General features: G+C 39.3%; 1 protein-coding gene across 1 annotated transcript in view; it reads right to left on the reverse strand.

The window, feature by feature from the left end:
• LOC107222400 (nuclear hormone receptor E75) overlaps positions 1 to 12082 on the reverse strand; it is a 147441-nt gene extending 135359 nt beyond the window's left edge. Inside the window, exon 1 of the mRNA XM_046738481.1 lies at positions 12031 to 12082. Coding sequence (XP_046594437.1) covers positions 12031 to 12067 — 37 coding nt within the window. The 5' untranslated portion in view covers positions 12068 to 12082. The remainder of the gene's footprint in view (positions 1 to 12030) is intronic.
• Between the last annotated feature and the right edge of the window lie 904 nt (positions 12083 to 12986).

Raw genomic sequence — 12986 nt, forward strand, 5'->3', positions numbered from 1 at the left:
AAGCAGTAATCACAAATTGTGTATATTTCGATTTAAACTGACCGTGTTGGGTGTAAAGCCGGAGTTGGAGGAGTTGATGATGAAGCCGCGCGATGACTCGACCGTGACCATGAGTCGGGTACTTGCGTACCTATTTTAATTTTATCAATACACACATGCATGTTAGCTGATCAAAGTCAAGCCGAGTCGAATTGGGTTAGGTTAGGTTAGGTGAGTTAAATCAGTCCCAACATTTGGCCAGTCAGTCGTACCCATCGCACTGTGCATAAAATTACCCACACTTACCATTATGTTATACATAAGGTGTATGTACTGCGTATACGAACTGCGAATGTGTAACCGAAACTGGAAGGTGAGTGTGACATTGTGCCTTAGTCATGTACGATTTGACGATAATTTAGCATCACCGAATTCGCAATTTTTACAACTTGTATAAGACTTACACGGCAACTCGCGGTTTGCCTGGTAACAGCTGGCATCATATCTAGATAGGTGTATGACACACACACACGCACGCACACGTGCACGTACGAATGCTATTATAGGTGCGCCGGCATGAAACAAGTTAATTTGGATAGCTGGCGATGAGCGAATCCATCCGTGTGCGGGCGTTTCTATTTTACTACGCGTTTCGATTTTTATTACATAGGTATAAGGTACATCCGTAACGATCGTTGTAAGTTATATAATAGCCCATATTTCGCATGCAATTTTCTTTTTTTAATTTTTTTTTTTTTCTTTTGTCTGCAACTTCTATAGCGCACTCAGCTTAGGCGTATAATGTGTAATAACAATACAGGCACACTTGTCGTTTGGAATGTTTTTGCTCCGTAACCTTGCTAAATATTGAAAAAAATTCGGAGCAAAACTTGTCATTTTTCTCGTGGATGACTACAGTTTATCATTACCGATGCGGTTCTCGTTCCGAGCCTTCGCAAAAAGACAATGAAGATAGAAAAACAACAATGCCGTGTTCATTTTTTGTAAATATATATATATATATATATATATATATATATATATATATCGCAGGCACATGTATTATATGTACAAACATCTGTGCCAGTGATGTTACGCGTACGCGTATACAGGCCTACGTTCGCACAAATCCTTGCGGATTATTGAAATGCGTGTTATATTTTGTCTCCACCGTCCCTGACCGTCGCCGATTGATCCTGTTAATACTAATACGGCTTACGGACTGTGTTTAAATTTTGCGATGCCATACCGCCTCGTGTTATGTATATTATTATACCCATGGAACCGAGGATATTCGCGCACTCTAAATGATGTGGTTATTGCCATTATGAAAATCCCGATACGTAACTGCAACATCCATCCCTTGTTTCGCTAATAAAAAATCCATCGTTCAGCGTTACGCAATGCTATAATTTTGTAAAATCTGCGATGGATATCTGATGCGAATTACTTGCATACGACTTTTTCGTGTCACTCGAAATAAAAACGGAGTACGTGCATTATGTGTAACTTCATCTCGGACCGGATGATAGACCGCGACAAACGAAGCGTGTTTGACCAGGTGAAAATAATGACGGATCTGGATAAATTCTGCAGCATCAACAACGCCGTCAGAATGTGAGGGCTGCGTGTAATGCGTGTCACCGCGACCTACCGTAAATTATGGAACTAACTCAATTAACTCGTAATGTTTCGGGTCTTATCTGTTATTCTGCCTGTTAATAGTACGCAGAGATCTATGAAAAAACGTATCCGTGATGTTATATGATGTACAAATTAATATGTATTGAATTAGTGTATAAGAAAAGAAATATTTTTTTATAATATCTATAACATACGTCTTGGATGTTATAAATGCGTTGATGAGAAGAAGACGATGTATAAAAAAACTGATTTTACATCTCTATTTTTCATTTGACGAAATACGTTTGATTAACGAGATATACAGGATTCAGATTTTCTTACTTTTCTCGACCTGAGTCAATATAAATTGCGCCAATTTATTTAAATATTCAATAAACACAATAACATTACGTGTGAAAAAAAGGTCATTATTTTGTTATCTGCGCGTTATCGCTCGAACGATAATTCACAGTGTCGGTAGGTTGAAACCTATAGAGTATAGATCGTGATTAATACATAACTGATATGCATCATTGAACGTCAAAGAGGAGGAGGCAGAAAATTCGCCTGCAAGCATCTTTGAATAATTTTTCATAAAACACTTCAACTTTTTTTCAACTCCAAATTTAAATTATAACTCAACGATGCATCTATAGGTATATTTATACATAAGTGTGATGACTGTAATGTAAACTGGTGCAATCTCTTGCGTATAATCACGCTCGTTGCGAGCGTTCGGTAACCTTGTGCTAACTTACGCAGGCTAATAATTATTTTGCAATCACCAAAACGAGGTGTTATCACACGTTTAACGCACTCGCTTCAACAGAGTTCGCAAACGTGTCAAAGCTATTTTTTTTTTTTTTACATACCTTGCACGCGTGATGTGACTGATCTAATTTTAGATAGAAAAAAAATGCAATCAGTTCGTAACGCCAATGCAACGATTCATTTTTAGGAAAAACAATTACTTTACAACCGTATAGGATCGTCTCAAATTGAATAATCTATTTTTAAAAAGTAAAGTGTATTTAAACTTTGAACATTGAACTCCTTTAAAGCCGTTCTAAATTTTCAAAACAATGATTTTCTTTTCAATATTTCGATACATTACACGTTACTAGTAAGAATGACCAATAAGCATAAGCTTCTGGACAAGATACCGAGAGAACGGATTAAAAATCGAAAAAAAAAAAACAAAATAAAAAGTTCATCCCTATTTTTAACATCAGAGTTACGGAAAAGAATAAGTTATAAATAATTTGAAACCTTTGTTTGCGACAGAATTTTAGCGGGAGAGAGCGAGTTAGAGAGAATTATAGAAACAGGAAAAGTAGAATAGGATAGCAGAAGAAAAATGTTTCGGCGGACGATTACCGTGAACGCGAAAAGAGAACCGGACTACGGCTTGACAAATATAAGTAAAAATACACGAGGAATTGTTTCGTACAACGGCTGTACTTGAACCATTGGAGACGTACGTACATACGTATAATACACAACGTACTAAACCCACTCATACCTATATTTATGCAGCTTGAATGATGTTATGTGTACAAAGTGACAGTTTGCGACCGAACGCGGCAACAAACACATCGTACATATATATATAATAGGTGCATCAAAACGCATACGAAGAGAGAGAAAGAGAGAGAGATAGAGAGAAAGAGAGAGAGAAATGTCGAAGCCCCTCGTATCTGTGATGATAAGTTAACATTGAGACAGGGCAGGGTCGATCAGAGGACATTTTGTTATGAGGCAAGGCCCGAGATGCAATCCCCGATATTATATATATCGGCCGTCTAATCCAGACGTTGACGGTTATTATAAATTTCATCGTTAACACCCCCCTCCCTCTCTCTCTCTTTCCTCATCGCCCGATCTTACTTCGGTTTTTGACAATTTTTATTAACTATTACAGCGTTCCATATTCAGAAAAAGTTATTACGATGTAAAAACGAAATCACGAAAGCGGGACCTCTAAATCCTATCCGATCGAGTTCAAATTTGCAGGTGACTTTTTTCTCATCACAAGCAACAGTTTTGTGAGGAAGTAGTACGGTGAAAAAAAAAATTTATTTTGTGTTAATCAACCTAACATATATGTGCACTATGTATGCAAATATGTAAACGATGAAGCATGGCACACATTGATCACACAAAAATGCAAACAAACATACATGCATACATACATACGCACGCATACACATACAGATACGTCACAGCTGTTTGCTCGCGCAGCCTTGCGTGATTTTAAATTTTTATCGTGGAAAGATTTGTCAAGGTTTCTTCTTTTTTTTTTTTTGGTTATTTTTTTCGCAAACATCGTTGTTATCAGTGACCCTACTATCGGCGACATTGAATATATATTAATCTCGCCTATAATCGGATCACTGCACGGTAAAGGAATCAAGTGCGCCGCACGGCTGTATGTTACAATAATTTTAACGAAAAATCGACGTCTTTGACGCCCACTCATCATCGTAAACTCTGCAGAGAATTTCCACGTCGTTTCGTGTAAATTTATAATAACACAAATTTCCATACTACTGTGGACATTATTACGAATATAAACTTGGAGACTCTTTTTTTCTCGATTAGTTATCCGACACTCTGTATCATAATATTAAATACACGAACGACGTTTTTGATTTATCGGTGTTGAGTAATAATTATTCAAACGAATGCTTGAATCCAATGGCCTACGTATGTTACACACGCAGACACGAACTACATAGACCGGGAGCCTTTGATAAACAATATAAAATCAGTGCCGAACATTAATGTGTGATACAGGCGTACTCTACACCCTTACGACAAAAGTACGCGTAGGTGGCTAGCCCCCGATCCAACCTAAATATTCGGTGATCATATTATCTCGAGTTTTAGTATATAATTAGATGAATTAACAAAATGCCGAACGTTAAGAAGTTATGATTTTTTATTAACAATTTTTTACAACAACAAAAAGAGTCACTTCGCGTCATATCCAATCTACACGTTCGGCAATGCCGTCCGCCCAAACTTTTTTTTCACTTGCAGTAATTTGCGACAAACGCCGAACGGTAAGTAATAATTCTAGATCCCGGATTTTTTAATACAGCTTCGCCGGCACAGCCCCCACCTTTTGGTCCACGATTTATGTTCGGTGAAGTCATCTCCGCGTGGTGGAAGTTGGGATTTGGGTGGGTCTTATACTGCCGAGTGTGAACAAATGAGACATGAAAAGTGTTATGGGTTCCCGGTCTAACATGTACTGATCTCGTCGGCGTTCAGTATGCGATCTTATTATGGTCAAAAGTTTTGAATAAACAGTTCAGTTGATTATCTGACCTGAGTAGATATTACGAGTAGAACGGTAGTTATAGACCCGAATTCTAAAAACCGTTGATCGTATATTACACATACATACACGCGTGCGCGTAGTTTGTACATGTCTGTACAAATAGGTATATGTGTATCAGAGCGTGCCAGAGAACGAACGGACGGATTACATTAATGGCACGAACCTTGTTATCGATTATAAGTAGGTATACGCGGTATAATTATCGCGCTCGGAACATACGCGTTGCACTTCGTGGAATTCGATTTTCTTAACAAATAACAAAGTTCAAAGCCACGATTCGAACGATTGCTTCCATCGAATGCCGAGAGAAGAAGAAAAGGAATAATAAGGAAAAATGAAAACCTTTCGTAAATCAAAAAACCGTTTGTTAATCGCATCGCGTGGAATCTTTTTCTAATTTTTAATTTACATATTTATCTATTCTCTTCATTCAAATACGACACGTCTACGTTATCGAGACTCATCGGTGCTATAACGATACAGATTACACCAACACGTACGGACATACGCAATTCTGCGTTACGTATGCGTTATACGTAACATTTAATTGTGCAACAATCAACCGTACGATGGCTGTAATTTCATGGCTTTGTTTGCTGTACACTAAAAGAAGAAGAAGAAGAAGAAGAAGAATTTTTTTTTTCTATATTCTGTTATAAAATTATCGAAGAATATCGTTACTGTACACCTGAGGTAAAATTAACGACAAACGAGACGTGTTTAACGATCGTACAAACAAGTCGTCTGTAGAATAATATCAGTTACAAAACGGTGATCATCGATTCTGAAACAGCTCGGGGGGTCCGTATAACGAAACAGGGATCCGATTCTTGTATTTCATTGTGTATGCGTCGTGTAATAACAACGTAATCAGCTTAATGTATAATGATCGTTCATTTGGGTCGTCGCGTCGTTCGTGGGTCGCCTAGTAACCAAAATACGTATGCGGAAAACCTGCAGGAATGTTTTTTCTATCAATCTTATCTCTTCCTAGATAATATACACCTATGCATGTACGTATGTATGTATATTTTGTGTGTCTGTGATGTAATTATCGCTCGCGGGAGGAAGTGATAATTCATCAGCCAGCAGAAATGAGGATTTTAGCAGATAAAGTTTTCGTCCTTACGGGGATGAGTCATATCGTCGCTGGGGGATGATTCTCGGTAATTCGGTGCGTCAACGCGCTTTTCCACGAGTAATTTACGAGATTCTTCACTTCCGAATTATACCTTAAACATATACGAATATGACTAAGCCCCGGGACTCATCCACGTCGTGCTCTAATAAATTACTTGACGGTATCCGCGTTTTTCTTTTCTACGTACGATATCACGACACTCAGTCAAAAGTTTTTCATTCTGTTCGGCCTTACGGTTTGTTTTTCTTTTTCCATATTTTACGCATTATTATTCCTCCGTCGCAATATCTGCTATTACACGGAATACTGAGAATATTTTCTGTCCTAGTTTCATGAGCAAGAGGAAAAAGAAGAAGAAGGAGAAACGAAGTGTCCAATAGTACGAATCGACGTTATTCTTTCTTAAAGAAAATAACTGGCCGATTGAAAGAACGACATATTCTAACCTTAACTCTTTCATGCATACATTTTTCCTTACATGCGATTCGCTCGAAGTTTTGCATACGCGAGCTTTTGGGGTCGATGATTACGAATCTGAACTCGAAATTCGAAACTTCAAAATGCACGGATCCAATACGGCAGCCAAACAAAAACGATCGGAAGACAAACTTTGAAACCGTCTGTAAAATTTTTTTTGTTCGTATTAAGTTTGTGTGAAAATTGTCATTCGAATTTTCACGATAAATTAGCAGAAAATGCTTTTCCGTCGTGTAAAACTAAAAATTCCGACCCATTGTTAACGTGTGCTATTTTTTCGGTAAATAAGTAAATAAATTTTATACTTCTCCTTAGACTTGGAAATATTTCAGAGACCAAGTGGAACGAAAAAAACTCGGCAATTGTTGCCAAAACGTTAGTTTAATAAATAAAGAGCTAAAAGCAACCAAGAAAAAAAAAAAGGATGGGATGACGAGCGTCCAAGCTTGAAAATAAAGTGTTAAAACGCGTCGTATCGTTGAAAGAGAGAAAAAAACGTAATTAAATGAAACTGAAAAACTTTTAAAAAGGACAGTATTGCATGGTGCGGAGCGAGAAGATGAACGCGGTGCGAAACGGTTGCATCCTAGCCTTGACTCGGGAGGCGTGAAGGAGGGACGAGGAAGGACGAGGAAGGTGGGGGGGGGGGAGGTAAAGCGCAGGGGGTGTTGAAGAGGGGTGGTGGAAATCGTCGGGGGGAGGTTGCCATGGCGATGAGCCGGTGCCCCCGCCCTCAGACGGCCAAGATTATGACCCCGACCTTACAGGTGGATGACCTCCACTGCACCGAGCTGCGCCCGCGCCCTTGCGCCGCGACGTCGGCGTCGGCGTCGCGTCGTATCGGAGGGTTGCAGCGATCTCCTCTCCCCTCGCCCTCCGATCCTTGGCTTTATTCGCGGTGTACGACCAACAGGGAAAAGAAGATCGATGCTTTCCGGCTAGCGCCGTTTGAAAAAAATGATATTTCCTGTATACACATACTTTTACTCTTCAATTTTTCCATATTATCAACAATTTACTTCGCTGTGATCGTCACTATTGTTATTGTTATTATCATTACTTATATTACGATGGAGAAAAAAAAAAAAGGTTAGCTAATCACTGTCTTATCATTGGTGATATTATGCGGTTTCAATTTACTTTTCTTTCAATATTTCTTTTCACAACTTGCTCCAATTTGTCGCTGTTCGCAAATAATACAAAAAGGATGTGGTTTTTGTTTTTTTTTTTTCTTCTTCTTATCTTTATCTCGTAACGAGGATAGGTATTGACAATTTAAAATTGTACACGTACGTACGTATACGTATACACATACGTTTTTTTTTCCATAATTTTTCGCGGTATAACCATCCGCCAACAATTACACACAGCGAATGTATGTAAGGTACGATTTTAACGCATCGATACGAGAATGTGCAGGGATGAAGGAACGAAGGGGTGAAAGACCGAGGGTATAACACGGGCACACTTGACAAGTTGGTGAAAAACTACACCGTTTCCGCAGTGTATTGCGATAGTAGTGGTAGTACTAGTAGCAGTAGAAGCGCTTTGGTACTTGAGACGCGCTAATTGCACTCTCGGAAAGTCTCCCGGATATGCAGGTGAATAAAATAATCTTGAGGCTCAACGAACGCCGCGAAATATATATATATATATATATGTATAATGCATGATATAACGTACCTATAGCTATCGAATAACGAATGTCGGCATAATTTTAATTACTACGCGTAAATAGTATACATACATGTATGTATACGTGGCAGTAATTAGAAGAAGATATTATGCTAAATTGGACGCAAATAAGAAGCCTAATTGTATAATCGACAACTGTATCGATTAGTATCAAGAAAAAATATTGTATTAAAAAAATTTCACCGGAAACCAAAGATACTTTCGAATTTTTTATTTTTTTTTTTCTCTTTCCTGCTCTTATTCAAAGATTCTGTTACGTATACTGTAATGTGTAGAACTAGCAAAACACAGGGTTAAAAAAATCGGGAATACAAGTTATACGTCGCAGTAAACATCGATTTTGAAAACCGCGAAAGGTGGCAAAATTTTTGACAAAGAGAAGAGCGATTTACAGCCTTGCACGGGCTGCATGCGTCCGAATGATTCGCATGATGAGGAATCTATAACATGACGGCTGATAACGACGCATATGTATACACATATATTATGATAACATACCTATGCATTTCTACGAAAGGAATAATAAACTTTTCAGTATTATCTCAAAGTCTGGCGCAATGTGTGTTGTTACACCTTATATTACATCCAACGAACCGGGTGATGCAGGTTACACACACACACACACACATGCATATATGTATGGGGCATTCCACGCCAACTCAGTAATCGGTTGACCATGACATTTTTTTAATTTCACCAAAGATTTTTCCTACGTTAGTACAAAAAACACCCAAATTGATTTTTGTGAACAATAGAGAAAAAAAAACATTCGGTATCCTGCGTCAAACGGGACGTTTTTTTTTTTCTTTCTCCTTGTTTTATAAAAATCAATTTTGGTGTGTTTTCAGATGGGTTTAAAAAATCATAGGGTAAGGAAAGACGAGCGATGGAAAAAAAATTTGAAATTTTTTCTTACAAGTTTTTCAGGCGTCGTACTAACCTAGGAAAAATCCCTGGTGAAATTAAAAATCATCGTGGTCAATCCGTTTACTGAGTCGGCGCGGAATGTCCCGTACATACATATACGTATATATATAGGTATACAGAGTGCAAGACAGATAGGTTTATATTATCGATATACACGTACAGCAGCTTGCGAAGAGCTCTTTGACCCCGTGACTAGAGTGCAGCAGTGGGGCAGACAGCCAGACTCACCTGCATTGCGTGACTCACGGGGCGTCGGCTGCACATGTATACGTACCCTGCACCTACTGCACGCCCGCACGTCGCTCTCTCAATTATTTCTACACGTAGGTATCTATGTACGCAGGTATACGCATATGCGCATAGGTAGGCAATGCATGCGGCATATGCACATACTCGTATATATTATCTATGTGCGTGACCCTGTGGAAGCGCGTGTGTGAAATACTGCCGTGTATATATTTAATGGAAACGGAAGAATCGATAGCGCATCGGTGCGTGAAGTGCACTGCGATACTGGACGTTCACTGTGTACGTAGGTATTACAGGAGGTACAATTTTCCCACCAACGCGCTCTGTCGCGCCCCGATTTAGCAGGCCTCAAATGGAACGTCGCGTGTAGGTCTACGTACGTACATGTTTTACATATTGTTTGTATTGTATAACAAAACACGGAAAATCAATATCAAACTTGATACAGAAGTCAAAATTATTTGACGTTACCTAACGAGCAGGAGGAAAGTACAAGTTTGCATCGTCCATTTTGCAATCTCCTCATAGTAAAATGGTTTTACTATGTGCGATTCCGATGCCGCAATCGTAACTGCATAATCTTTCGGACTGTGGTTTGACCGCAAATATTTTTGCCAAACTGGCTAGGACCGGAGATTCGAACTTGTGAAAAGGCGTATCGCTAATAAAGAATTTTTCTCATCTTATAATTTCCGCCTATTCTGCTCGCTTTATCGCTCGACGAACCCAATTCAATTCCGTAACGCCAAGTACGTTGCAATGGTATCACAAGTGTGACAACGCGATACCGCGTCTACAAAAGAGAAGCCAATCGTTCAAAAAAATACAAATTTTTATAATAAAAAATAAAGTTTCTCGTCACTTACTTACATGACAAAAAAAAAAAAACAAAAAAAAGAAATCAACAAACGCTTTCCGCTGTAAAACCTGACGTGACGTGACAATACTGTTTATAAATCTCAATTTACCTTAAACCGAGGACTCGCAACTGCATACTCTAAACGCAGTAGAAAAAAAAAAAAAAAAAAAAACTAAAGGATTCCAATTGTTCCATAGTGTAATAAATACATAGTACGATATAACGACAAATATAATTCAAGGTTTTGCAAAAATCTCTTTCAAAGTTCGTTGCACAGAGAACTTTGACCGCGTCGGTGCAACGGCATGAAAACGGGGGGTTATAAAAGGGCTGCGCTGCAACGCGTCGCGACAACCCCCCCCCCCCCTTCAACCCTACCCCCGAACAATGGTCCGTCTAGACCGGGCGCCACCCCGACGACCGCGCGTGACTCCTGACCTCTGCACCCGGCCGACACCGTCGCGGCGCAGCGCAACGCCCAGCCCTTCACCCGTTCACTGCAGAATAGGTATGCATAGGTGTGTGTGTGTGTGTGTAGCAACGTGGCACCGTTGACGGATCAACGCCCCCGCACCCCTCCGTTATAGGCTGCAGGTCAACCGCCGCCCTGCGCTCCCTGATTGTGGAAAGAGGCTCGAACCCCGTGTCGGCGATTTTTGGTTCACGATGTGAGACGACGCGGCGCGTTGCAAAGAAGATTAATAAATTGGGTGTATAACGTGGGCGACGGGGAACCGCGAAAGTGTTCAGATTCGTCGGGGGTCTTGAGAGATTTAACAAGTTTCAGAAATATTAATTTTTACAAAAATGGTGTCGATTTGAAGGGAACAGATTTTTTTTTTTTTTTTTTTTTTTTCTCTTGAGAAGAATTCGGTCGCAAAATCGTTAAATTTCAATCAATTTAAAAAATCTTACGAAATTAGCAAGATTTTCGTATCTTTCTTTTAAAAATCTTTTTCGTTTTTTGTTACAGATTGAAAATTGCGACCTGTAAGTGATTACCCGCGGAGGTCATTCAAAAAAATTAAGTTTTCGTTTACCAGCCACTTCACCGTCATTTTTTTTATAAAAGAACCTTTGGTGAAATTTCGATTTTTCTTTTCCATTGTTTTTTTTTGTGTTACAGTCACGAAAAGAAGATGGAAATAAGATTTGTTTAAACAAAGTTTCGCCGTAGGAAAAGGGCCTGTAACTTGTTGTTTTTTTTTTTTCGTTTTTCGTCCTGCTTTTCGACAATTTCGATTAACGGCTGTTTCAAACAGACGTGAATAAAGTTTGAAACAAGTGAACGAAAGTGTTGTAACAATTTGTGATTTTTCACTTCAGCAATACGTATACAGCGTACGTATTTTTTCACTACTGCCTCAACGACGTTGAAATTTCTAAAAAAGGCTATTTTCAGGAATTTCGAAATTGAGACATCGTTAAATCCGTCGCTACCTACATTTTGTACGGCAAAAAAAAAAAAAGAAAAAATATTTGTAAAACCTGACGTACCTGCGATTTTTTTTACCACCAAAAAATTTATGTCGCAAGGAGTCGATATAAATTTTTTAAACCCTCAAATATTAAATTTCATTTCTCGCATAGAATAATAACTTATCGACGTCCCGATCGCGTAACCAAACTTGATATCAGGTTACAGAGCTGTTTAAAGTCCTGCAAGTTCCGCTTATCTTGATGAATTAAAATACGTCTCCAGTACGTGCTGCAAATAACGTTCTACACACATACCTTGTTCGAACGCGTGCATCCACCCGACGTCGGGCATCGATCGGGGGTAGGCGCCCCATCACAGCCCCCGCCTTCCAGGGTCGACATCCTGGGGGGCGTTCGTCGACTCCCCGCAATCTCCTTCGGCTATTTTCTATTTCATCCCGGCACGTTTCCTCGCGTCACCCGCGAAACCACTTCCGGGATGAATTTTTCCCGTGTTTTTATTTTCTTTCATACATTTTTCCCTCATTTCTCTGGAGGTCTTGCCGTACGATTTACTGAAATCAGAATCATCGTCATCCTCTATTATTAACACAATCATCATAATCATCATCGTCATCATTTCTGCCTACATAGGATGATTGCGATTTGAGGAAAAAACAAAAAAAAAAAGAATCATTCGAAACGTAATACATCAGGTATTTTTTCTACACGACACGCGTGAATTTTCTTGAAAACATAAAGATTCCTTCTTTACCGAGCGAAACGGTTCGAGTGGGTATCTACACGATATGTGTGGGTAGGTATACAATACACTGGCATGCGAAAGATGGACTTCGAAGTTTGCTAGGGGTCTCGCGGTATCTATAACACCATGAAATAGGGTGCAGGGCTGAACGTGATCGCAGAAGGGACAGGGAAGGGGGCCAGACAGTCGGTGGCCTCGTTTCTCGAACGACTAGCAGCATCGCTGTAATACCGAACGTAGACAATATATGTGTATATGCATATATTTTCTCAATGAAGCTATGTACGTTGCCAACCACTCCCCTCTTCAATTCGTTGCATAGCCCTCTCTGCAGGCTAACGAAAAAATAAAAAGGAGAAGATGAAGAAGAAGAAGAAGTGAAGAAAAAGAAGCAAAAACACCCTCGGCGTGAATGCAATTTTATTTATCAACTCAGCCCATCCCATTTTTTTTATTTTTTTTTCGTCTCTTTCTCTCATTCTTGTTCTTACTTTTTCTTTTCTTC

Source organism: Neodiprion lecontei, chromosome 4, assembly GCF_021901455.1.
Source record: "Neodiprion lecontei isolate iyNeoLeco1 chromosome 4, iyNeoLeco1.1, whole genome shotgun sequence".
NCBI classification, from domain to species: domain Eukaryota; kingdom Metazoa; phylum Arthropoda; class Insecta; order Hymenoptera; family Diprionidae; genus Neodiprion; species Neodiprion lecontei.